Source organism: Lepidochelys kempii, chromosome 7 (assembly GCF_965140265.1).
Source record: "Lepidochelys kempii isolate rLepKem1 chromosome 7, rLepKem1.hap2, whole genome shotgun sequence".
NCBI lineage: Eukaryota > Metazoa > Chordata > Testudines > Cheloniidae > Lepidochelys > Lepidochelys kempii.
Genome location: NC_133262.1, coordinates 83,518,057 through 83,544,351, shown reverse-complemented (window position 1 = coordinate 83,544,351; position 26,295 = coordinate 83,518,057). Strand labels below are relative to the sequence as shown.

The window sequence follows — 26,295 nt, the reverse complement described above, 5'->3', positions numbered from 1 at the left end:
TTTCACTCACACTAGACAACCCACCACTCTTGTGCGTCTTTTCAGGGGCAGATCTGCACTGTGAAGGAGCTGGACTATGAGATCAGCCATGGACGCTACACCCTGGTTGTCACTGCCACAGACCAGTGTCCAATCCCATCACGCCGTCTCACAACCACTACAACGGTATGTAGCTGCTATGGGAGCAGTGTTCCACAATTACTCTAGACCATTAGAGAGAGGGATGTTGTGGGAAGCTGGAGGGGTGGGGCTTGCAACATTCTGTGCAGTAGTGCCCCTTTAAGAAGTTTCATATCCCCCTTCTATGGAGTGCAAATAGTTCTACACATCTGGGGTGATTAGGTCATTTTGTCGAGTAGTCCTTGCTCAACAATGTGTGGCAGCTGCACGCTATTATCCTAAATGTTGTTGCAAAATATGGAACAGAACAGGAAGGGGGTGAGTTCATTGCGATGATCCCCCCCCCAAAGGGAGCAGCAGATTCACACTGAATAAATGGGCTGAGACATAAGCCATTTCTGTTCCATCATCAGAGCACCCCACATTTTCTAATATTATCCGCCACCCATATTACTTTGTAGCCCCTGGTTATAGCCGTCAAAATTTCCCCAGACTTTTCAACTAACACCTTCATTCTCCATCACTTCCTGGTCTAAGCTGTTGTGCAGGATTGTTGTGTCCTGTTAAACAGCTGCTGTGTTTCCTTAATGAAAGGAAGAATGTTTTTACATGTCTAATTAACCTGATTATTTGTGTGTTGTTGTGTTTAGAAAAAAAACTATTTCCTTTGATCCTTTTTAAATTGCCCCTTTTCTTTTCTTTGGGTGTCCCCTTATTCTTGTATTTGGGAAGGAGAAATAGCAGAGCCTGGCTGAGCTTTTCTACATCATCTGTTACTTTACATACCTCTATCAAGTCACCTTTTTATTCATCTCCTTTCTAAACCTACCATTCCCATTCCTTCTAATCTCCCCATGGGAAAGTCTGTCCAGGCCTCCAATCATTTGTTGCCTTTGTCTGGATCATTTCCATTTGTGCTATATCCTTATTGACCGGCATTGGACACGGTTGTCAAGGTGAGGGTATAAAGGGGCAACTTATGGTGAGAATGTTTCTTTACTGGAATTGAATAGACCAGTGGTTCTCAAACTTATTTGTTTGTACCCCCCTTCTTTGTGTCTGTAGTCGTTTGTACCCTGCCTCCACAAGTACATATGCTGTCCCCAGGTCTGAAGGCAGAGTAGAGAGCAGCGGCTGCTGGCTGGGCACCCAGCTCTAAAGGCAGCACCACACCAGCAGCAGCACAGAAGTAATGATGGTGATGTGAAAAGTGATATTCGTCAATATTGCTTTTCACAGGAGACTTAGTGCCTCATTGCCACCCTTACTTCTACCAGAGGGCTGACAGCTGGAGCCCCGCCACCTCCAGGTGAAGGATTGTTGGGAGGGGAGAGGAAAGCCCAAGCTCGGGGGTGGGGCTCCGGCTGTCCCCTTGATCCTCGCCTCTTGGATATGCACAGCCCTTCTGCATGATCCCCAGCCACCCGGGGCTGACAGCCAGAGTTCTTTAATTAAAAAAAAATTAAAACACAAAGCTCATGCCTCCCTTAACACATTCCCACTCCTCCCTTGGGATGCCTGCTCCATAGTTTGAGAACCACTGGAATAGTCCATCCAACTTTCTTTTGCAACTTAAAACAAAACTCAAGGAGTCAAATGGCAACATCTCTCCATGTCCAGAATGGTATCACATCTCCTCCGAACTTCAACCATAATTCTTAAACTGGCTTCATTGCTGTTTTTACCATGTGCAATTGAAATATCTGTTTATGTATATTTCAGTATGTACTTAAATTATAAGCTGTTTGGGGCAGAGGCCATCTTTTTGCTTTGCCTTTGTACAGTGCCTAGCACAGTCCTGATCCATGTCTATGGCTCCTAAGTGCTACCACAGTGGAAGTAATAAATCACAATAATAAGTAATAGCAATGGGAAAACCCAGCCATCCAGTCTCAGACTTCCATTTCCCTAATACTATGTTAATGTGCTAGAACATTGTTAGGCTTTCAATCTAACAAGGGCTGAGTATCTACTGTGAACGACTTTGTATAAATATTCGCCTGTAGTTTGTAAATCTCTTGTCTTCAGCTATGTTCCCTCGCCCAGAGGGTTCACTTTCTGTGAATATTCTGGTGAATAATTTACTGGCAAGAAGGTTTGTGCAAACTGTGAATTTTAAGTGTATTCTTTGCCAAATATTTGTAGAAAGTGAATCTCAAATTTGTTACCTTGAACTTTCGCACGAGAAACCTGATTGTAAGAAGAAGGGTGGGCTTGTGGTGAAGGCACTGGACTGAGACTAGGGAAATCTGGGCTCCACTGCCAGCCCTGCCTACAAGCTCCCTGTGTGAGCATAGACAAGTCACTTAATCTCTCTGTGCGTTGGTCATCTGTTTAAAAAAAAAAAAAAAAATCCAACAGGGATAATAATATTTCCTTTCTGTAATCCTTTGCAAGTCTTGTCTGTAAGTTCTTCATGGCAGAAACTCCCTCTTGCTATACCACGTAGCACAATGGGGGCTGATCTTGGCTGAGGCCCATAGACTCTGCTGTAATATTAGTAAATAAGAATAATAAAAATAATTCATCTAGTCAGGAAAAAGAAACGCACAGCACCAAGAGATTCATGTAGTGAGATACGCTTCAGCAAAGTATCCATGCCTTTCGGTTTGTTTTGGATAAGCACCCAAACTCCAGAGGTTTTAAGGTTTGCACACTGCTAGAAACAACTCTTGAGTGTATGATGCATAAAGGAGAAGTAAAGCAACGGGCTACTAAAAAGACATCTGTATGCAAACTCATATGGGGACCTGGTCTTCCACATCAAGCTGATGATTGTTGTGGTCAGAGGAGTTTTTGAGATTGTTACTGTCTGTCTGTAAGGCCTAGGATTCCTCATTACCCATCCATTTCTCAGCATAACTCAGGTAGTCAGTTTGTCCATCTTTATATCTGTATATGCTGCAGAAAACATGTAAATCATCTGATTTTTGCTTTAATTTGCTTCAACATTTACAGTGGAGTAGTGGTGTCTATTTTTAAAGTACCAGAATAACATGTCAGTGATCAGAAGGAGGCTGGTGCTGTTTTTCTCTCAGCCTGTCAAGCTGCAGAGCCAATCAGACAGCAGGGCAGTGATTTACTTGGACTTTGCTAAACAGCAAAAGCTTCAGGGACATCACAAATCTGTGGGATCCGCAGATTCTTTGCCTACGCATACAAACTTTGTTTTCTTCGTACTATATTTAGTTTGGCTAAGAACACAGCCATAATATGACCAGCATGCTCAGGGTCAAACCACCATGTTAATTTTAAACTTAGTGACTCTGCTGAATTTTGGATGGTTCAGTAAACCAGAAAGAGAGGAAGATAATTTGCTGTCTCCTTGGTCAGTATGTTCTGAAAACAGCAAATCCAGAAGTGTTTTGCTTATGCTTCAGACTGAATATGACCTAGACAACCTGGAATGTTTTAAACAAACATACAGAGACCTTTAATAAAGTGAGAAGACAAAGGAGGTGCCACCATTTTAGTCCAAGAAAACAATCTGGGGAAGAATGTTCCCTGACTCCTCTGTCACGGTGCCTACTTCACACCCTCTGCCCAGGATATTAGATACCACAGGCTGGGACTGAGGAAAAACGGTGGGCTCTGCTTCCACTGTTCTCCCTGGTTTCTCCTTCACTGTATACATTCTTGTCTTAACTGCAGGTGTTGGTGAACCTGAATGATATCAATGACAACCAGCCAACTTTTCCAAGAGCCTACGAGGGACCCTTTGACATCACAGAAGGTCAGCCTGGCCCAAGGGTGTGGACTTTCCTGGCCCATGATGGGGACTCAGGGCCCAGTGGACAAGTGGAGTACAGCATCATAGGAGGGGACCCTCTTGGTGAGTTGGGATGGAGGGGAGAAGCAGAAGCTAATATCCGGGATTCCTTTGGATTTCTCCCACACCCATCGAACACACATGCCTTTGCACTACCTCTTGCCCACATATGCACAAACAGGTAAGTACAGGTTGAGGAAGAAGGATGCTCTTGCGGGTAAGGGGCAGGACGGGTACTCAGAAACTGTCTGGATTTTATTCGTGGCTCTGCCTCAGACTTCCTTAGGCAGGTCACTTCAAGTGTCCTTGCCTCAGTATATAAATGAATAACATTTCCCTACTTCCCAGGGGTGTTATGAGGGGGACGTCATTATTATGTGTGAAGTGCTCAGCTACTGATAAGTGCTGTAGACATGCCTGTAAGTAAATTAAATGCATATACACACTTCTTGTTGCACACGCCCATTTGTGTATATCCCTGGGTCCACTCACACAGCTCCCTGTGTATACACAGCTGTTTGCTGACAAATACCTCTCTGCACATACACTCTCTCTTGTCCACTGAACCTGCACCTATATGTTTGGATACAGGCCCAACTCCATGTATAAGACCAGTAGAAAGTCCAGCTGCACAATCTGATCATTGAATAAAGGGGGTCAGGCTAAAAGTCCAGATCACAGCTTTGAGTGGACAGATGCAGGCAAAGGGAGGGTGTAAAGGAGAATGACTTTTCCTAGAGATCCAGACCAGACCAAGTGCAATAGGTGAAAGCATCCATGATTTCTTCCCCTTTCTCATTCAGATGACCCCGTTACCCTGCAAAGAGAGAGCCCCACACTAGCACTTTCATTCAAAATATACTTTTTTTTTTCAAACACAGACCTTTCAGAGAGCAGGGGAGAGAGTGGAAAAGGCTGCAATGGTTTAGGAAAGCTCAGGAAGCATTTCAAAAACTGTCTTCTCAACTTGTTTCTCTGAGAAATTGGAGTTTCTACATCAGGAAATCCTGTTACGAGAAGCATCCGCTCTGCAAGGAACCATTTCAACCTGTTATTGCTTATTCATAGGGGACTTGGGCTTGGGTTTAATCCAGGGAACAAAAAGAGGGAAAATGAGAGTCTGTTGGCCCTGGCTCCAACCAGGCCTGCTGCAAGCTGCCTTTGTGCAGGCTTCCCACAGATATACACAGTTCTGCCGATACACCTCAAACCAGAACTGCAGGACCCCTGGTATCCCAGTCCTGGGCCGTTGCTCAGCACAGACTCCTAATCAAGCCAGACTGTGTGTGCAGCAATATGTACTAACAAACATCAGGGAATAGATTTACACCACCATTTTCATGGTTACTTAAGTCAGGTTTCTGGAAGACAGGACAGCCCGAGTGCCAGCTGGCCCACATTTCAGAGTCCCCTAAATAGCCTGGGCACAGTACACTTGCCCTGAGAGGTGATTGTGCCACTTGCTAATCTCTTGGGAAATGTCCTATAGATCAGAACACAATAACTAAGTCATTGTCACAGAAATGGCTTTGATTCATGAAAGGCTCAGGAGACTGGTATTGACACCTCTTGCTCACCCCAGTATCTACACAAGTCCTGGATGGGGGTACCTAGCACATCAGAGTGCCCAGCCACTCCCACAATCAGGTTCACTGTCTGGGGAGAGTCATAGCAGTAGCCACTGCCCAAAGTGACCATTTGGGGAAAGAGTATGGTGTCTGCTGGCTGCCTGCAGAGATCAGTGTGGATTGGAGGTTGCTGGGAAGTGACCCTCTCCCCTTTATTGACGCTTTAGTTGGCTGAAATAAAATAGGACAAGGGAGGCAATATTTTCTTTAATTTCACAGACCCAACCCAACTGTGTGTGGTTGAAATCCTTTCATGGCCAGAGCCTAAACTGACTGGTGATAATCAAGGGAGCTACATGCCCCAGAGCCCTACCCACTCCCACTAGAGAAGCCAATGCAAGGCCTTGCCTTTTTGTCTTGATGTGGGTGCCTCATTCCTCACTGCTTGGTGCTAGCAAACCTCCTTTGGAAAATATCCTGAACGCCCTTTTTCTCCCCCCTCTCTCTCTTATAGGAGAATTTGTGATCTCTCCGGTGGAGGGGGAGCTGCGAGTTCGGAAGGACGCTGAGCTAGATCGAGAGAACATTGTATTCTATAATCTCACCATTGCTGCCAAGGATAGAGGGACACCTCCTCTCAGCTCCACAGTGAGTCTCGTTGGCAGGTCATGAGGCTGGAATAGTTGGGCATCCCTGACATATCTCACTCCCAGCATGCTTTGTACACCAAGTAGGAAAAGTGAGGGGCCAGAGAACAAAAAGGAATCCCTGATCCTCTCTCCTCTCCCTCCTTTCCCCCTTCCCACCTTTTCCATTCTTTTCCTGTTATGTAAGAACCACCACCCCTTTCTTTTCCTCCACTAGGCCTCAAATTGGAGCTTGAAGAGGTTCTTCCTCCTTGAACCTACGTCACCTAATAAAGTGCTGACATGTACTGAAGTCAGGCACAGGAAGCCCACTAGTCAGTGAACTAGAGGTTGTTGAGGCTTGTGTTTCGGGGCATGCCAGTAGCTTCATAATTATGGCATCAGCCTTGTCATTGCATTGCAGGAGACCGCTCCTCCCACATCACAAGAGACATGTCCTGTCCCAAGCAGGACTCAGGAGGCCACATTTGTAGAGCTGGGTTCACCACTTGATTACTCTCTTCCTATTTAGGTTTAGCCTTTGGTCCTCTGCTGTTTCTGTTATATGTCATTAGGCCAAATCCCAGGGTCCTCAGCTACAGTCCAGGAGTCTGCGAAGGAGATGAAGGAAGCTATCAGGAGAGAACCTTAGACAGAGTCTGAGATGGAAGAGTTTTGAAGGAGATTAGAGCAGAGATGTTGGTGGGGCAGAGTTATGGATGCTTTCAAATGGAGGAGAAGCAGATTTGTCATTATTTATTGAATGCCCTCCATGTACTAGGCAAAAATAGATAAATATGGAGGCAAGGTCGCTGATCCGAAGAGCTTGCAATCCAACTAGCAAAAGGGTTAAGGGGATATGCTACCGCTATGACTAAGTGATAAGGTTAGCACATTCCTTGTAAATTCTGTGATTTTTATTTAGAGATTGATTTCTGTTTTATTTATTTGTGTATTCCATTTTCTCTCACTGTCCTTGTGTGTTAAGGAGTGACCTGAAGCAGGTGAGGGAGGAGATCATGGCAGGTCATGTAGCAAATTTCTGGCATATGAGACTACTTGGAAGGAAGCACAAAGCTTGAATGTGATATGGAAGAAGAATGAGAGTCCATTCAGGAATTCAAAGAGTGAGGAGACTCTGAAATGCAGATGGTGTTTGCCTTGCTACCCAGAATCCTCTTCTCCATATTTCAGGTCATGGTGGGAGTGTGTGTTTTGGACATTAACGATAATGATCCTGTGCTTGTCAACCTGCCGATGAATCTCACACTCAGCGAGAACACCCCCATCTCCAGTTTTGTGACCCGCATTCTTGCCCACGATGCCGACAGTGGGCGGAACGCTCTCCTGACCTTTAACATAACAGCCGGCAATGCAGAAAACACCTTTTACATCAATGGCACTGTAAGTCTCCTGGTCTTATTCAATCTACACATAGCAACACACATGACTGTGTATAGGCCTTCCCACACTACGTGTATGGGTACAAACATGAACTATGCAAAGGGCTTTATTCACTACATACAGTGACAGGTGTTCCCACATGCTGTGACATATGCCCTACGGGCAGCAGTACAAACATAACTGCATACAGAATACAGATGCAGATACTGCCACGCATTGGCTAAAGAAACATGTACCAACCCAAATCATGCAGACCTACATGTTAACTGCATGACACACCAGCAGTTCATTCAGAGCTTGATTCTGCATAGCACAGGGTTTGAGTGTTGCCTGTATGAGTGCAAGGCAAAAAGTGATTAGCAAGACAGGGTGTGTGAGAGACCCAGGTTCTATGTTCCTGAGAGTGACACTACCCATACACCAAGGAAGGTACTCCTTCCCAGTAGCAGCTGAGAGGCCTAGGAGGGGAGAGAATAGCTAAAGAACTCATCTGCATGCCAATGATGGCACTTCCTCTAGTTTCTCCCCAGAAATGCTCACACCTGTTTCTTTTTTACCTTGACCTCTTCTAAGTAAGGGAGGTAGTGAGCAAGGGCTTGAGACTGACTTCCACTCTGTGCAGGGGACTGTGCACATTATCTGCACCAATTTGCACTGGAGCACAACAAACTTGTGCTTCCTGCTTTGCACTGCACAAGAAGTGGCATGTTTTAAACATTAACAAGCTACAGATTACACGCATAGTGTGCACTGCATGCCAGTCATCACATGCTGTGGCTGGAGAGAGACACAACTCTCTGACACAGGCCTCCGTCTCTTAATTATTTATAACAAGAATATTTAAGGGGCACACCACATAATAATGCCATCCCAAATAGGAAACAAACTATTTCTCTAGACCAGTGATTCTCAACCTTTCCAGATTACTGTACCCCTCTCGGGAGTCTGATTTGCCTTGCATACCCCAATTTTCACCTCACCTAAAAACTCAGACTTCAGCTTCAGCCCTATGCAGCGAGGCTCGGGCTTTGGATTTCTGCCCTGGGCCCCAGCGAGTCCAAAGCTGGCTCTGGTGACCCCATTAAAATGAAATCACGGTTTGAGAACCACTGATATAGTATATAGAACAGTATAAACAGGCCATGTCTACACTAGCACTTATGTCGGCAAAACTTTTGTCACTCCGGTGTGAAAAAACACCCCCCTGAGTGGCATAAGCACTCATGTGTGCCGTGCCGTGTCAGCGGGAGACACTCTCCAGCTGACATAGCAACCGCCGTTCACTGAGCTGCTTTTATTATATTGATGGGAGCGGTCTCTCCCGTATCAGTATAGCTGTGCCGCTGAAAGCTTGTAAGTGTAGACGTGGCCTTCGTTTGTACTGACTTAGCTAGTGCTTTTTATGTGCCTATTGTAAAACTAGGCAAATATCTGGATGAGTGGATGTACCCCCTGGAAGACTTCTGTGTACCCTCAGAGGTACATGTCCCCCTGGTTGAGGACCACTACTCTAGAGTCGAGACCATACCCTACCCTCCCTGCAGAAAAATTCCTCAAAAGACTGTCAGTATGAAAATGCCCAAAGGGGGGAGAGAAAGCATGTACCCACCCTGGTAACAGTAGCAACACACACAATCAGGGCAAGGCCTGACCACAGAGAAACTTACTGCATGAAAATTCAAACCTTGCATGGTCATTTACGGCTAGGGTTGCCAACAGTCCCTTATTTCTTCATCTCTGTACAAGATCAGGAGTTGCTGAGTGCTGCAAAAAGCAGCAAGAAATACCCCTGATGAATGCAGGTGAGTACTTCTTATTATTAATAATAATAATTAATAATTTCGAGAGAAGGGGTGGGTCGGGGGTGCTAAGAAGAAAGTCCCTTATTTTTGAAATACAATGTTGGCAACCCTATTAAGGGCCAAATTTTCCAAGCCGCTCATCATTCAGGGTGCCTCAATTATTGGTCTTAAGGCATGGTTTTCCCAAGGCAACGAGCATCCACAATTCTAGCTTCAGTCAGTGCAAGTGACAGTGTTCACTACCTCTGAAAATAAGGCTCTATTGGGACCCAAAAGTAGAGTGTTTCATGAAAATGTTGGCCTTGTTACCATTCACACACAAACAGTTCCACTTTTGCACCTGCATTATTTACAAAGGGCCAGATTCCAGCTTGTGTGGGTGCACAACAGGGGGTAGACAGAGCATAGAGCAGTTTTCCCCATCTCTGGCTGCTGCATAGGCCAGCTCCAGTCACACTAGAGGGTGCAGGACAGTGTGACTGTCTAGCACCACTGCTGGCAGTAGATTCCTGCTCCTGAGAGGGGCAGTGCTGAGGTCATGATACATCAAACCTCTGTGCACACTGGTCAGCACAGCTGGACTGGTATGGAGGGGAGGGTGCATTGTGTCTTTTCAAAAGGTGGCACCGCTCCAGCACTCCTCTTGTGGAATTTCAGCTGAGTCAGCCAGAATTCCTCTGGGGAGTCCCACTAACTGCTGTGTGGCCTGACCATGCGGCAAGTCACTTAGAGACTCAGTGTGGCCCACGTACTGAGCCTGTGGAGCTCCAGGTTCTCTGCTCCTCACCCGTAGCTGGTTCTCATCGTCATTTGGCATGGGGAGGCCCATTTCTATTTGAACTTTCTCCTTCCTTTTTTCTCACCAGACTGGCATCGTCTATGTAAGCCGTCCCTTGGACAGGGAGCAGGTGGCTGAGTACAGGCTGACTGTCACAGTGAAGGACAATCCTGAGAACACGCGCAATGCCAGGCGGGTAATTATGGACAATGCTGGGGTTCTCCATTGAAGCAGCAGGGGTGGCGGCTTCTTGTGTTATCAGGGGATGGGGTGGACTGTTCACTGAAAACACTTCTGGGCAACCTTCTCCCCCAAATTAACTTCTGAATTCCAGAGGCGGATGACCCAAGCCCAAGCATTTCTCTGTCAGTTCCCACCCGGGTCAGAAAACCATTCCCACATTGTTTTCATGCAGGTTAGAATTTTCTTAATAGATCTTTACCCCGCCTTTACTTTAGTAATGGTCTCCCAGCGACAACTCGCTTCACCTGGCCTTTCTGAAATACAGTGAGATACAGCAGTACAAGAGAGAACAAGGTGGTATGTTGCTAGAAGAGATAATGCAGCATTTCTGTGCTATGAATTCCTGGGCATCATTCTGGAACATGGTGCAGATGATATACTAGCGTGTGGCTCTGTAGTTCTAGGATTCTGTGTTGTAACATACTGGGGGTATTGCAATTGTGGCTGAGTAACATGGTTTACTGGACCCACTATTGTGTTATAACAGAACAGACATGCTATGGCCTGTGTGTCCAGGTTCTCCTGTAGAGAACCTGGAGGCTTCTGGGGGCCAGCCCCCTCTCCTTTCTAGAGATAGAAGGAGTAGAAACTGCAAGTGGCCTGCTGCCATCTCTGGAAGCAGCACTTCTTCCACCTGATTGACTTCACAATCTCCCAGCCTCCCTTAAAGAGGCACAATGTATAATTCTGCTCTGATTGTTTAAGTGGAGGAATATATTGTTACATAAGAGTATCTGTCTGAAGGTAGCAAGGCTGTGTCTTTGCATTGTATGTAGACTATGTTATGCAGAACTGCAGTATGGCAGCAGTAATGCAGTTAGACCAAATGGAGTGGTCTAATAGGATTGCAGATGGCATCCATTTGCTGCCTGCAGAGCTGAGTGTAGGTAGGAGGTTGCTGGGAAGTCACACTTTCCCCTTTATTAACTCTTTAACTGCCTGAAATAAAACAGGACATGGGAGACAATATTTTCTTTAATTCCACAGACTCTGTGTGTATGGTTTAAACCCTTTCATGGTGAAAGCCTAAATTCCCTGGTGCAAAGCCTATATTCCAAATGGCATGGTATAATAGTAATGCAGCATCTAGCCTGGCCATGTTCAGCCCTGGAACTGCATTTACAGAATGATACCCAAGGATGTGTAATTCCCCTACTCTGCTGTCCCAGACCTCATATTGCTATATGATATTGGGAATGAAGCCCAGGCATCCGGGTAGAGGCATTACAGATCCTATGTTATGTTCTGATAATGCAGTTCCATGGTTGCACATGGCCTAGGTTCTCCATGGTGCTGAACTGAATGAGGTGGTACATGTCAGACACTGATTCAGGAAGTGAGTTGAGGAGCAGGTATCGTAGTCACTATCCCCTTTTCTTTGTTTTATTCATACACCCTTAGGATTTTGACCTGCTGGTGATTTCAATAGCAGATGAAAATGATAACCGGCCACTTTTCACTCAGAGCTCTTATCAGGCAGAGGTGATGGAGAACTCCCCAGCAGGTGCGTCTGTCCTCCCTTTAATATATGATTCTAAACTTGCAGGAATTTTCTTTGATTCCCAACCCATCCCAGTTACTTCCAGCCAGATGAAGGGGATGGCCACTGGAGAAGAAAGTCCCTCCTCCATGGGCTGTCCTATAGAACAGCGTTAACTGAATCCCGACAATGTCACTGAGCAATGAAACGTTTTAGATCATTCAGAGGGGGTATTGATGTGGGCTAGGATGTTGGTACAGGGTGATAAAGATAAACATGGAGAGAAAGCTGGCTCAATTTATGCAAGTGGATGTTTTTTCGACCAAAGTAACACTCTAGCCAGCTGCTTGTCCCACAACAAGACAATCCCTTTAGAAATAAAACATCTGGGTGGCATTACGCAAATGTGCTGTTCTGTTATCTAGCCGATGATCTCCATGTCCTGAAATCATAGACTGTGGTGCAAAGCCTGCCATGTGTTCTGAATTGAAGCTAATTGCTCTAGGACAACCGAACTGCCCAACTGTCTATTGTCATGTTTTGCTGAAATATGGCAGCATTTTATTGTTGTTATTTCAGACTAAGTGAGTTCTGTCTGCCATAAAGCAGGACAAGTCGAGCAGCTATATGTTTCGTTAGTGTAGGGAATAGCCTTCGGTAACTCTCGCTGCTGGAACTGTTTGCTTTTAGAGGTAGTATAGTAAAATGTCTGGCTTCTGCACTCTATACCAGATAACTACTTTGTTCAGCTCCCCCAGTCACGAGTAATATTCCCCCTTTTTCCCCTTAAAATAACTCCCACTCTGAGATCACAAGTGTCTTTGTTTGGCTTGGAACATAAACTCCTTAAAGGCTCTCAGACACTGGTAACAACTTGGCTGATCAGTGCATTTGCAAAAATACTCTTTGAGACTAACGTGCATCCAAAATAGCTAGCAAACTCCCATACACCCTGATCCATGTCCCTGCCACACATGCTCACACACAGACATACATATTAGGGTGAGTTCAGGGACAAATCAGGAAAGCAAGACTCTGCTGCAAAGCATGCTGGGAAGTACCTTTCACGTCACCATGGTCGGTTCAAAGGGTCTGATGGCTCTGTTTGCTTGTTTTTAGCAGGGCGTTAGAATTCTCCCTACGGGCTTCCTGAGTCAGTCTGCCAAGGCTGCAACAGCCATTATTTCACTGTCTCATGTCACCTCACTCTGTTTGCCTCATTCATTTGTTGCTATCAGTCACAGGTCACTGGGCGGGGGAGGAATAGAGGAGGTGTCCATGAAGGTCTTGCCACCAGTTGCTAACACTTTTTGTTTGATTCAGGAACTCCCATCACAGTGCTCAATGGTCCAGTTCTAGCTTTGGACAATGATCAGGGCATCAATGCACTGGTGAGGTACCAGCTGCTGGGGATGCCAATGAACCTCTTCATTGTCAACAACAGAACAGGTAAGCTAGCCATGCTCACCCTGGTTATAAGGCGCCCTGTCAAAACAGGCTCTTCCTGAAATATAGAGCTATGGGGTAGCATTGTCCCTTCCAAGGCACCGATGTTTCTAGCGCTTGAAAGCTGTTGGATTGCACCTGAATCCAGTCCGCACCCTCTCTTGAAGTTGCCTCTTGGTGGTTGTTTTTTTACTGGCTGACTTTTACTATCCTCCAGGTGTCATTTTGGTAAAACCTGGCAGAGTGATTGACAGGGAAGCCTTCCTGAACCCACGCCTTGAGCTCACACTGGTGGCAGAGGATATTGGCAAGCTGAACAGCACTGCTAGGCTCACTGTGACCATCCTGGACGATAATGACAACAGGCCATCATTTAACCCGGCGGTGGTGACAGTGCAACTGCAGGAAAACAGCCCCCCAGGTCAGGCTGATACCACTGTATGGGAAGGAAATGGGACAGAGATGGAGACGGGGACTCGGATAGAGAAACCACCCATGGGGAAAGCAAAAGGACAGAAGATATCAGGGCTGGGAGGATCCAGGGTTTCAGTTAGTGAGGAAGAAGGGATTTTGCATAAAGGGAGTTTGGGGACTTGGGGGCTATGTTTGCAGTGCCCTGCCAGTAGCACGACAGCTTATAGGTGAGGGAGCAGGTGGCTGAAGAAGTCTCTTCTGTCCATAGGAATAATCATGGGCTACAACTCCATCAAGGAGCTAACCTACCGGAGTGAAGCTCAATTTCATTTTTTTCACAGGGTTGCATGTTTCCTCTTTTCATAAGGTAGGAGTGATGTGTCCGCCTTGTGCACAGTCTGATTTCACAGTCCAGACCACCGATGTCGCCATTGGCATAGTGCAGTTGTGCACAGTAGGGCACTTCTCCATACTTCCAGTGACACCGAGAACATGATGTTCCTGTTGCCATCTGGCTAATGTGGATTTGTACAGATAGTTCTGGTACTGCATGTCAAATGTGTACGTACATGTATGTTGCTCAGTTTTCTCTCAATTTCATGAGTCGGACTCAGTAAAGAGAATTTGCCAATCATCTTTACAAAGTTGTCCGGGTTTTTCTCTTGTTTGTATTACACCAGAAAACTGTGATTTCCCCTCTGCACTTTCCTCTGATGCCTGATGAATAAGCCAGACACCAGTTTGGTTTTATCTATGCCTTTATTTGCTTTGCTTGCAGCTGTCTGTTGGTTTTCATCTGTGTGCTTGCAAGGGCTGTCACTCCCCATGCTTAGGGCATAGCTTGGGGAGGCGGAAATTTCCATGTGTAGTAAAGTGTTACACGGTTAGTTTAGTTATAGAGGTTCTAGAGCTTCGTTTGCAGCCTCCAACATTGGCCACTCACAGCGAGAGGATGGTGGACTAGATGAACCACTGGACTGTTCCAGCCTGGCGGTTCACTTGCTGAAAGTGACCTAGGGGAATGAAAAAGCCTCAAATGTCAGAATATGGGTTTCCTCCCCCCCCCAGGTTTTTCTGTCCTTCAGGTAATGGCTACAGATGCAGACAGCGGCCTCAACCAGCAGTTGAGCTACCGGATCGAGGGTGGAGCTCAGGATAAGTTCCTGATCAGTGCCAACTCCGGAGTAATCCGTGTGGCCAACATCACCATAGATAGGGAAGAAAGGGACACCTACAGGCTGACAGTGGTGGCTGTGGATCGAGGCATGCCCCCTCTCTCTGGCACTTCCACCGTCAACATCCTTGTTGATGATGTCAATGATTGTCGGCCAGAGTTCATCAACCCGATCCAGACGGTCAGCGTGCTCGAGTCAGCAGTGCCTGGCACCATCATCGCTGAGGTCACAGCAATAGACAGAGATCTCAACCCCCGTCTAGAATATTACATCATTGAGATTCTGGCCAAGGATGACACCAATGCTCTAGTGCTGGGCCAGCAAGGAGCATTTGCCGTGGATTTTAAAACAGGTACAAGAACAAGAGAAACTCTTTGTATGGCTGGGCCTCTCTCTTCCCCCTTCTACTTCTTCCCATCCCTGTCTGCTCTCTGTCTCTCTCCCTCCCCTCCCTTTGTCATACTTTCTCTCTCTTTGTCTTTCTTTAGCCCTTTCTTGCTCTTGCCACCCTTCTTTGTCTGTTTCTTCCTTTCTCTTAAGTCTTCCTCACTCTCCTTGTCCGCTCTCTCAGCTGCACTTTGACAGCACTACACTGCCAACTAACTAACTAACTAATCCTTTTCTTTTCCTTATGGCTCTCAGCCTGGCAGGTTTGATCTCTCTGTTTTTGTGTCAATCTCAATCAGTCCTCTGTCCACTTCGTCCATTGACTCCCTTCCATCTCAGTCATAACCATGCTCACTCTCATCACTGGCTGGGTGCTTGGCTGCCTCACGCTATGAGGGAGCAGCCCTGACACATGCAGCTGGCTGTTGTTTAGCCTTCGCAGACTGAATGCAGACACCCCCTCAGCAGCGTCTCACTGGTGGGTGGGGGGAATCTTTCGGGTAAGTGATCTCTTGCTCTCCATGTTTTGGTGTATGGAGAGGTGGGCATAAGGAACATATCACTTGCCAGTGAGACCGCAGTCCCAGATCGCATGCCTCCGGTCTCTTTGTGACGCAGGGCCTTGTGCTGTGGAACAACAGGACTGATTTAGTGCAAGCTCAGGTGTGGAAAGCTGACTCATAAAAAAAGGCTGAAGAGACCTGCACGTCTCACCCCCCTGGCTATGACGAGGACTTTGAGTGAAATAAAGGACTAGATCCCCATCAGTGTGAAGCAGTCGCTCTGATGGCTTCAGCGGAGCTACACAATTAACACCAGCTGAAGATCTGGCCCCAAAGTTCAGAATTCACTTCCTGTCCCCAGCACAAACACAGACAGTTGCTAAAGCAGATTGATGTCTACTTAGCTCCATCGTGAGGCAGGGTGGTGTGGGGGTGCTTTTAGCTGAGAGCTGAATTTTTGCCTGTTGACTTTTTTCCTTTTAATCTATAAATGACATAGGGAAAGGCAGGAGGTCACCACACAGGGGCAGAGAGGCTTATGGGGTAATAGAGGTGTTCCTGGGGTTGGTGCTCTGTGCCCCTCTGCCTAGAGGAATCAGGCAGGGCAGCTGTGGAGTTTACAATCCATGTAAGTGGTGGTTTTCTTTCCTTTTCCGCGTTGCAGGAGCTGTGAAGGTTAAGTCCTCCCTAAACAGGGAGCAAGTGGCAACGTATGAAGTCACCATCTCTGTCCATGATAATGCCAGCGATGTTGTTGACCATTCCGTCAGCGTGCCAAATGGTAAGAGAGGTCCTGCTGCAGACAAGCCCAGACAGCTCACATTCCAGTGTGAGAGTCAGGCTTGGGCCGCAGATCAGTTGGGGCTGTGGCATTTTTTGGCTAAGGATCTGGCTTCAAACCCTGTTGGTGGTTACACCTGCAGGAAGTGATAAATTCTCAGGCAAGGCCCCCAATGGCTGTATTTCCACATTATCAAACCATGCTGCAGTTTGGCATGATTGCAGCCTCTGCTAAGGGGGATGCCAGGAATAGAGTAAAAGTGGGTGTGGAGGTCAGGACAAAGCAGGGACCCAGAACTAGAAAAGCAGTGAATGCTGCATGAAGGAGATGATCTGATGGAGAGCAGGATGGGGACCAAAACCTGGAATAGCAGGGATGCTTCCTCCACTTTATAGCTGCATTATTCCTCCTGCTGATCCCCGTGGGTTTATTTTTAAAATCTATTTTTTTCCCTTACAAAACAGCCCCCTGCTATATTGCAGGCCCCAGGCCAAAAGAAAGCTCATATGTGCTGTAACAGCAGTAGGTGTTTTGTGACTAAGAGAAAAGTGCTGTTAGGCGGGAGGGTATATTGTGACCCGAGGGTATGCTTCATTGCATCTCTATTTCTACAGGCTGCTGGTAGGTCTGCAACTGGAAAGATATGTGCTTATAACTGACCAAGCCGGGTATCCTACCCCATTCTAGCACCGCCTTAACCATGGCATTCTTAGATTTTGCGTAGGACTGAACTGGTATTTAATTTTGTATAAATAATGTACCCCAGCTAGTAATGCCCATTACTGAGGTCACTGGTCCTGAGTTCTTGGATGCCTTGATAACCTACTACTTGTCAGGTAGGAAGAGTCAGGCTCACCAACGGGGGGTGGGGGGGAAGGGGGGCAATTGCCCAGTGGACCAGGCGATTTTAAAGGGTCTGGGGTTCCCTGGCCACTGCAGGCAGCACAGCAGGGCTAAGGCAGGCTTCCTGCTCACAGAAGCAGCCGGCACGGCATGTCCCTGCAGCCCCTGGTGGGGGGGGGTCTCCACGCACTTCCCCCACCCCAAGTACCGACTCTGCAGCTCCCATTGGCCAGGAACTGTTGCCAATGGGAGCTGCAGGGGCAGTGCCTGTGGGCAGCAGCACATGGAGCCCCCCTGTCCCCCCACCTAGGAGCTGCTGCCAGAGGGGTGTGCCAGTCACTTTCGGGAACCGCCCGAGGTAAGCGCCAACCCCCTGACTCCCTTCTGCACCCCAGCCTAGAGTCTGCACCCTGCACCCCCTATCGCATCCCAGCCCAGAGCCCGTACCCCTCACCCAAACTTCCTCCCAGAGCCCAACCCCTCACCCCCCTCCCACACCCAAACTCCCTCCTAGAGCCTGCACCCCCTCCCAACCCCCTGCCCCAGCCTGGTGAAAGTGAGTGAGGGTGGGGGAGAGCGAGCAAGAGAGGGAGGGGGGTTGGAGTGAGTAGGAGTGGGGTATCGGAGAAGGGGCAGAATAGGGCATGGCCTCAGGGAAGGGGCAGGGCAGGGGCGGGGCAAGGGTCTTTGGATTTGCACAATTAGACAGTTGGCAACCATACCGGGCAGGCATGTGGAAAACCTGGCCGTACCAGCAGCTCACTGGCCACCAGCAGCGCAGCTGGCAGCTCGCTGGGCACCAGCCAACGCAGGTGCAGCACCGCCCAAATATCAGGCGGCCCACGTTGACTGGCCCATTGGCTGTTCTGACCTGGGGCCTGGAATTGCGGTGAGAGGGCCTGGAAAGACTCCAGTGTTCTGTCTAACTGACTACAGCTCTTTGAAAAAGCTATAAGTGGTGGCAGCCTTGCAAAACTCCTGCAAGAGTTCACCAGCCCAGGCCCAGGCGCCTTTACCAGGATCAAGGTGATGGAAAAACTACTCATCTTTTATTTTCCCTTCAGAGAAAATGACTTGCCCTGTGGACATGTGAATAACTAGAATTTTTCAAGTCTGCTGGAGGGTCATTGAATAAGTCAGGCCTATCTTAGTTCTGGAAGCAGCTGATGGAACTTCACTTCCCTTCTCCCAGCAATGAGCTAGGCATCAAAACTAGGCAAAGCAAGGGCTTCAGGCTGTGGGTAGAGCAGCTTCTGCACAAGCCCAGAGCTCTCCTTGAAGGAATGAAAATAAACTTAAACTTTCCGGCCAGATCCTCAAATCAACTGAGCTCTGTTGACTTTAGTGGAGCTGCATAATTCCATCAGCTGAGGATCTGACACACCTCTTACTTACCTTCCCTCCTTTCTTTCTCTCTCTCCCATTCTCCACTTGCATCTCTTTCATCCTGTCTCTTTTTCATCTGGTCCCCATCCATCTACTCTCACCCTCCATCTCCGCCTCCCCTGCCCTGACAGCTAAGCTGACAGTGAACGTGCTGGACGTCAATGACAACACTCCCCAATTCCGTCCATTTGGGGCCACCTATTTCACTGAGAGGATTGTGGAAGGGGCCACGCCGGGGACCACCCTGATTTCTGTGTCTGCAGTGGACCCAGACAAAGGTGCCAATGGACACATCACCTATGAGTTGCTGAACCTTTCACCTGAAGGGTATGCCCGACTTGAAGACCTCCAAGCAGGTAGGTGGGGGAATTTAGGAGTTCCTGTTCTCACCTGTGAACCTCTAAATCCTATCAAAGGGACAGTGGGGAGGGCATGAATGCAGACGCTGAGGTGAGGACTAATCTGTTGGTGACCTTTGTACAATCCTTACACAGCCCGATTCACAGAGGACCAGATCACAGCCATCCTTACTCACATTGAACGGTTCCTGATTTCACATGCCAAGAGATCACTGAAGGCATGATGCTGATCACCAAGGCTGTCTCCTTACAGCTGTCAGCACCAGCATTGAACAGCTAGCACATTCTTAGACCAACTCTTCCTGTTCTCCCCCACCCCTGGCCCCCACACCAGCACTGCTCAGAGAGTCTTGATCAACTTTGTTGATCCTGATCCCAGTGGTGTTGAGGAAGTGATTGTCTCAAGCAGTGGAACCCATCCTATGGAAGTTTTCATGATCCATGCATATGTAGAACTATAAGAACGTCCTCTCCCTCCCTCCGTAATGGACATTATAGAAATGAGACGACCGTTATCGGCCTGTGTCTTGTATTGCAAGGCCAGCGGTGAAAGGGCTCAGAGGGGTTCTCATTTCAGAGTCTGCTCTCTCTAGGGAAGATCATTGCAAATAGCACTGTGGACTACGAAGAGGTGCAATGGCTGAACTTCACTGTCCGGGCCTCAGACAACGGCTCTCCCCGGAGATCAGCTGAGATCCCAGTGTATCTCCAGATTGTGGATATTAATGACAACAATCCCATCTTCAGCCAGACGTCTTACCAGGTGAATGGGATTTAACAGTCAGAATGTGTGTGTTGCTGGGGGCTGACGTGATGGGAGGGACACATACCTGGCCATTGTGGCAGGCTGGATGTGTGCAGGCCAAAATATTGTGTACTACACAGTGCTTACTAGTTAAAATCCCATGAGAACCATACATGGGAGATCAAAACACTAATAAAACCAAGGGCAAAGCTGCTGATTTGACACTTCTTAAGGGGTCTTGGTGCAAATGACAACCAGGCCCTGAATGTTTAGCTAAGATTCGATTGCAAGAATGTTAACTGTATGCTTCTGCTAAAATGGTAAGCAGTGAGGTGATAATAATGTTGATATTTACCTTGTCATCATTAGGTTCCAGAGTGAGCACCCAGTGTGGTGTGTATTCCATTTCCCACCTATCTCAGAGCCATTATTTCAGGCTCTCTCTCTGCAGACTCAGGATTAATAGGTGCTGCACTGAGTTCAGTTCTGGGGGTATTGTTCCCATCCAGAAGGGTTAAATGTTCATAGAATTTAAATGAAAGCTTAAAATTTTAAATGAAAGCTTTACATTTGCAGAATCTGGTGGTTAAAATTTGGAAAGCGTTTTAGTCCCCACCCTCATGCCCCAGAGCAAAACCTCCCCTGCATAAAAAGAGTAGAGAACACTCACTCATCCTCCAAACACAGTTTTTTCTGAATGCTTTGTTGGTTCTAGTGGTGGGTGGGTGGGTCAAACCCTCAACCACCTGCCCTCTCTCTCTTCCTTTTCTTTCTGCACTTGCAGAAGCCAGTCTTTGAGGATGTCCCACTGGGTATGGTCATCCTGAGGGTCAGGGCCACTGATGCGGACTCCGGGCGCTTTGCTCTCATCCAGTACAGCCTGGGAGATGGAGAGGGCAAGTTTGGGATAAACCCCAACACGGTAAGAGGTGAAGAATGGAGCTGTACTGCACTAACAACAGGGATATGGGACAGGAGCACTTTAAATGGGAGGGGACTGCTGCTGACAGAATGCCCTCTGGGGTCAAAATCTCATTATATGTTGTAGGAAATTGTGGGGGAGGAGAAGGAACTCTTAAAGTCCCCCTCCCCTTTTGGGAAAGAGGAGTCAAGCCTGAAGAAGGGGATTTTCCCCCTCCCTTCTGACCTTCTCCTATTTCTGTTACACTAATCACCTGATACTAGCCAGCAGTCAGTTTACCACAGAAATGGCATGCAAACAGCCACTCGCTTTCTGAAGGTCTGTGTGTTGCAGGGTGATATCTATGTCCTGTCGGACCTGGACCGAGAGAAGAAGGATCACTACACGCTGACTGCTGTAGCAAGGGACAACCCTGGGGACATTTCTAGTAACCGTCGAGAGAACTCTGTGCAGGTACCATGCCACAACACTGGGATGGGTTTAAGACGCATCTTTATGCCATAGGTGTAAAGCTCCATGGGTTTGTGAGCATTCTTCGGACTGTAGAAAGGCCTTTGCAGAATACAGAGTATAGGAAAAGAGAGCAGCAACGTGTATGTGAGAGAGAGAGAGAGAGAGCGAGCATCTGAGTCCAAGAAGGAAGTGGCAAAAGAAAATTCAGATAGCAAGTGAATGAGGGAAATAGCAGAGAAGCCCGAGAAAAAAACCAGTATAAAAAAGGGAGCGCCCACAAGAACGTGCCAGCAGTTCAAGATGGAATCTCTTAGTGTTACCTTGGGGCAGAGTCATTGGTATGTTATGCTGTAAGGGGACAATGTAGTATTTGAAGTGGTTACATGCCAGTGTCCAGACAATCCAACAGTGCAACTGTGGGATTAATGGATGCAGCTGTGATCATATCACATCTATTCTCTAGCAATATGACTTTGCAAGTTTACTGCACTCTTTATTTTAAACAACCCCAGAAAATACAGTGTGGCCAAGAGATAGGAAAATGCAGAGTGCAGATCCCACTGGGCTATGTAGTGAGTGTAGTAAGATACAGGTCTCGGCTGTAATGAATATAAAGAGGATTTATTTATTTTTTTGAGGCTACTGGACACTGACAGACCCTGTAGTTCTCTCTGGATCTCTAGCTCCCAGAACTGAACACAGCCAGAGCTGCCTAGAGTCATTGCACAGACTATCTCTAAGTCCTGACCTGGATCATGGAAGGGACGGCTGAACATGCTACAGCTTTGTGGAAGTCAGGCTTGGTAGAAAAGAAACTCAGTGGCTCTGAGCTCTCCGTTCTGTCCTTTCACGCCAGTGCCAGAGCACTTGCCACAATATGTGGATCTAGCTTCTTTACCCTCTCCTGCTCATGTCTGCCTGCGAATCAGTGTTATGTGCAGCAGTTTCAGCTGGTTATAGGGACAAGGCAGTTTCTGAAGAACCTGTAAGGAGCAATGGATTTTGAGTTTTCTGGGCAGGGATGCCTAACAAGGCCCCCTGCTTTTCTATGAACTAGTAAAATTATCTCGCCTGGTTGTCCCTGAGCAATAACCACCTAACCCCCACCACTGGAGAAGTCTGTCATGCCTCCTACACCATTGCCAAAGCCCGGGTTTCCATAATGCGAGTAGAGAGGCTGCTGCTCAGCTTGGGGAGAAGTCCCTGATGTGGGGCTGGGCTGTCTGGTAACTAGCAGGGAGCTTCTGTTGAAACAGCTATTTCCCTTCCTGCTAGGTGCGGGCTGCTGTAGTCATTGTTCCTAGTGGTGCTTGGAGACATGGCAATGGCCATTGTTATTGCTGGAGTCAGTCAGCATTTTGTTTACCAAAATTAAATAGAGAGCAAGAAGGGGGATAAAAGTATTATGGAAGTGGAGCCAATTGTCTGATAGGATCACTGCAGCCGTCTGGTTCTGTGGCCCCTGTAGGATCGCCTCTGCCTTTATCCACATGACCAGTTTGCTTTTGCTTAAGGTGTTGATTACAGTTCTGGACATCAATGACTTCAGGCCCCAGTTTGCCAAGCGACAGTTCAGCACCAGTATGTATGAAAATGAGCCAGCAGGGACGTCTGTGATCACCATGACAGCCATGGACCTCGATGAGGGTGACAACGGAGTGGTGACCTACAGCATTGAGGGTCCTGGAGTGGGTATGCGTCCCCACTAGCAAAGCTAGGCATTTAGGGGATGGGAGAGACACACAGGGTGTTTCCAGAGAGATATGGAAAACACAGAAACACAGAGTTAAAACTGGAGAGATCTAAGAGGACACAAAGTCCAAATCATTTTTCCCACTTCACATGCTAATAAGTTAGCAGTGGGGCCATATGCACACACAATGGCTGCACCACAGAATATTCTGTTGCCTTCTAGGTCATGCATTGCAGCCCTGCAGACCTTTCCACTTCTGCTCAGTCTCCGATTCTTTCTTGACTACCACACCCAAGGCTGCCACTTCCCAGACTTCCTAGTTACACAAATGTAAACTGTTTCCTGAGTTCCTGCTCCTGGAATGGGCCCGCTACACATCCTCTTACATAAATAAAAACCAGGAAAGGGTGGAGGGCAGGTTGTTTTTTGAGGTGGATACTGACTGTGCATGAATTACAGAGTATTAAGTCACACTGAGGGGTGGTAGGTACAAGGTCAGAGCCCACATGTGTATATAGAAAAGGGAGGGAAAACCCCACTTTTCTGAAACCTGTGAGTTCACCTCCAATTTGCCACAATATCAAGAGGGCTGTAGGTGGAATAGAGGAAGAACTGAAAATAACATGAGAACACCTGTGAGCTTTAAGAAAAGGAGTACTTGTGGCACCTTAGAGACTAACCAATTTATTTGAGCATGAGCTTTCGTGAGCTACAGCTCACTTCATCGGATGCTTTAAATCATTCAGTGAGATCAGCCACAGCCTCTCTGTGGCTTTAAGGGATTCTCTGAAACTCCAGCATGCCACTGGGATGTCAGCACTTCAGAGCATATGTACCTGGAACAGGGATAGCAGTGGGAAGTGTGTTGTGCCGCATAAACAATATACTCATGGTTGTAGGGTCCTGAATCCTACAGTGATTCAGATTTAGTGTGTTGATATGACCGAGGGTGCTTCATCCAATGATTTTCAACCAGTGAATTATGGTGTATTCAGCTGTCTGCCAGAATCCCTTAGCTGGCTAGACTGCTCCATTCTCCCAGCCTGGTTTCTAATTTATACCATACAATAATTTATAATATTCTCTTTCCTGCAGAGGGCCCAGAGTGATAGATTTGTCTCTTCTGTCCCCAGAGGCCTTCAAGATTGATAAAGACTCCGGGCTCATCACATCCCGAAGACACCTGCAGTCTTACGAAAGGTTCAACCTGACAGTGGTAGCAACAGACAAAGGCAGGCCACCTCTGTGGGGAACCACCATGCTCCAGGTGGAGGTCATTGACATCAATGATAACCGACCAGTGTTTGTCCGGCCACCCAATGGCACCATCCTGCATATTAAAGAGGTAAACTCTGCTAATATGGTGCAGTGGTGTAGATGCCTGAACTGGTGATTACTGCCCTGTGTCATTAAGGTGTCAACAGAAGGGCTTGTACTGGAAGATGCTAAACCAGGAGAAGCCAACTGTGTCCCCACTAACTTGGACAGCAATGTCATGTGACAAACCAGATTTCCAAAGGAGCAATCCATTAGCTATTGTGGTCCTAGTTTTGACTGACTCTTTGATCAGATATCTCACTCCCTGGTCTGGCTAGCACTGGCCATGATGCCAAGGTAGCTCTCTAGCCCAGATGAGGCACTGGAAAAAAAAATTGGAGAGAATCCCCTCACCTCACTCAGCAACACCCCCAAAGGCTAATCAGTGCACAGCATAAACAGGTTTTCAAGGAAGCCCTGCCCCATCCTTCTTAGCCTGGAATTGGTGGCTATGTCTGTGTCTGTGGCACTCCTGGATTGTACTTTTGAAAGTTGCAGTTTTGCACAATAGACAAAGGAGTGAGAGAGGGAGATGATGGCTGCCAGCCTAAGGAAAAGAGGAGACTGAAAAGTCCTGTTTGTCAACACCAGGATGCCCTTCTCTACCTCAGGCTGTTAGTCACTGCTGTGGGGGTGGCGTCATGCAAGAGCACCCAGAAGCACCGGAGCACTGCCAAACCTTCATTCTTGCCCCTGATGAACTGCTGGCACTCCCCTTAAGCAAAGGGGCTTCTTCCTTTTGTCAGAAGAAGTCTACACTCAGCCATCTTGAGAGGCTCCACTGTTAATGACCCAAACTTGCCTTTGGCCTATACCTCCCCTAAGAATGGGGTCCTCCTTTCTCTAAAGACCTATACTTGAAATATTGGGAAAATACATCACTGTAGCCTGCTAGAACCTGTCCCTATCACAGTATCTCATGAGGAGTTCAAGGAGAGCAAATTAATGGGGACTCTCAGGGTAGCTTTAGGGAACAGAAACTTCAGGAGACAAGCAAAATAAGGAAACCACTGATCAGTCGGTGCCAAGTGTATTTATAAATGAGGTCTTCAATCTGGGGACTGGTTTCAGAGTAACAGCCGTGTTAGTCTGTATTCGCAAAAAGAAAAGGAGTACTTGTGGCACCTTAGAGACTAACCAATTTATTTGAGCATGAGCTCAAATCTGGGGACTGAAACACTGATATTTTAAACAGTTTCTTGTCTATGTGAAGCTCTGCTTAGCTCATACAGAGCCCAGATAGGCAATGAGGCTGTTTTTCAGGTGTAGAAAATGATGCCTTTGTTTGTGTTCCTTTGGAAGCTGTCCCATGTACTCCTGCATGTCTGAAGCTGTAACAGCAGCCATGGCCACCAGATAGCAGCATTGCAAACAGACAAGAGACCTAGGGACATTGTCAGCAGTGCAGCTATACAGTGGAGATGTGCATGAATTTTACTGGTGTGATTTAAGTCAGTATTTTGTCCTGGATCACCTTACAGGACATAGCAGGGACACTCTTGAAATGTTTGTGGGTGCTTACAGAAACGGACAGGGCTCCCATTAAGTACTTTGCAGGTCACTTTTCTTGTCATAGTCTGTAGAGAGGGGAGTTGGGAGATTAATTGGTGTGTGTTCCCCCTGTATGTGGATTGATATTCTGCTTGTGTGTGTGAATAGGAAATACCTCTCCGGTCCAATGTGTATGAAGTCTACGCCACAGACAAGGATGATGGTCTCAATGGAGCTGTACAGTACAACTTATTGAAAACCGGAGCAGGGAATAAAGACTGGGAGTACTTCAGCATCGACTCCACCAGTGGACTCATCCAGACAGCAAGGAGGCTCGATCGAGAGAAACAAGCAGTGTACAGTGTAAGTCTGGGAAAAGGAGTGATGGCTGGGACTTGGATTTAGTCCACATGCTTGTTTGTCCATATCACAAAACTGTTACCAAGTTTGTCCTTCTCTGTCTCAGACCTGGCATCACAGGGAATGAAACATATTATGATTGAGGGAGAGTTGTATGGAGGCTCAGGACTCGTCATGCAGCAGAAAAGGACGGGGTACACTGGCAGATCTGTGGGTGGAGACAGGACTAC

The 26,295-nt window shown here is 47.3% G+C and overlaps 1 protein-coding gene across 14 annotated transcripts in view; it reads left to right on the top strand.

The window, feature by feature from the left end:
* CDH23 (cadherin related 23) overlaps positions 1 to 26,295 on the top strand; it is a 521,149-nt gene that overhangs the window by 477,221 nt on the left and 17,633 nt on the right. For 9 of the 14 annotated variants that reach the window (XM_073353546.1, XM_073353545.1, XM_073353548.1 and 6 more), the window contains 17 exons: positions 46 to 165; positions 3,772 to 3,952; positions 5,972 to 6,105; positions 7,278 to 7,487; positions 10,156 to 10,263; positions 11,712 to 11,814; positions 13,114 to 13,239; positions 13,454 to 13,657; positions 14,719 to 15,177; positions 16,380 to 16,496; positions 18,857 to 19,081; positions 19,678 to 19,847; positions 20,614 to 20,751; positions 21,085 to 21,204; positions 22,719 to 22,896; positions 24,031 to 24,242; positions 25,874 to 26,068. In XM_073353546.1, the coding sequence (XP_073209647.1) occupies positions 46 to 165; positions 3,772 to 3,952; positions 5,972 to 6,105; positions 7,278 to 7,487; positions 10,156 to 10,263; positions 11,712 to 11,814; positions 13,114 to 13,239; positions 13,454 to 13,657; positions 14,719 to 15,177; positions 16,380 to 16,496; positions 18,857 to 19,081; positions 19,678 to 19,847; positions 20,614 to 20,751; positions 21,085 to 21,204; positions 22,719 to 22,896; positions 24,031 to 24,242; positions 25,874 to 26,068 (3,000 nt within the window). The other 5 variants (XM_073353557.1, XM_073353553.1, XM_073353558.1 and 2 more) reach the window with 5 other exon arrangements.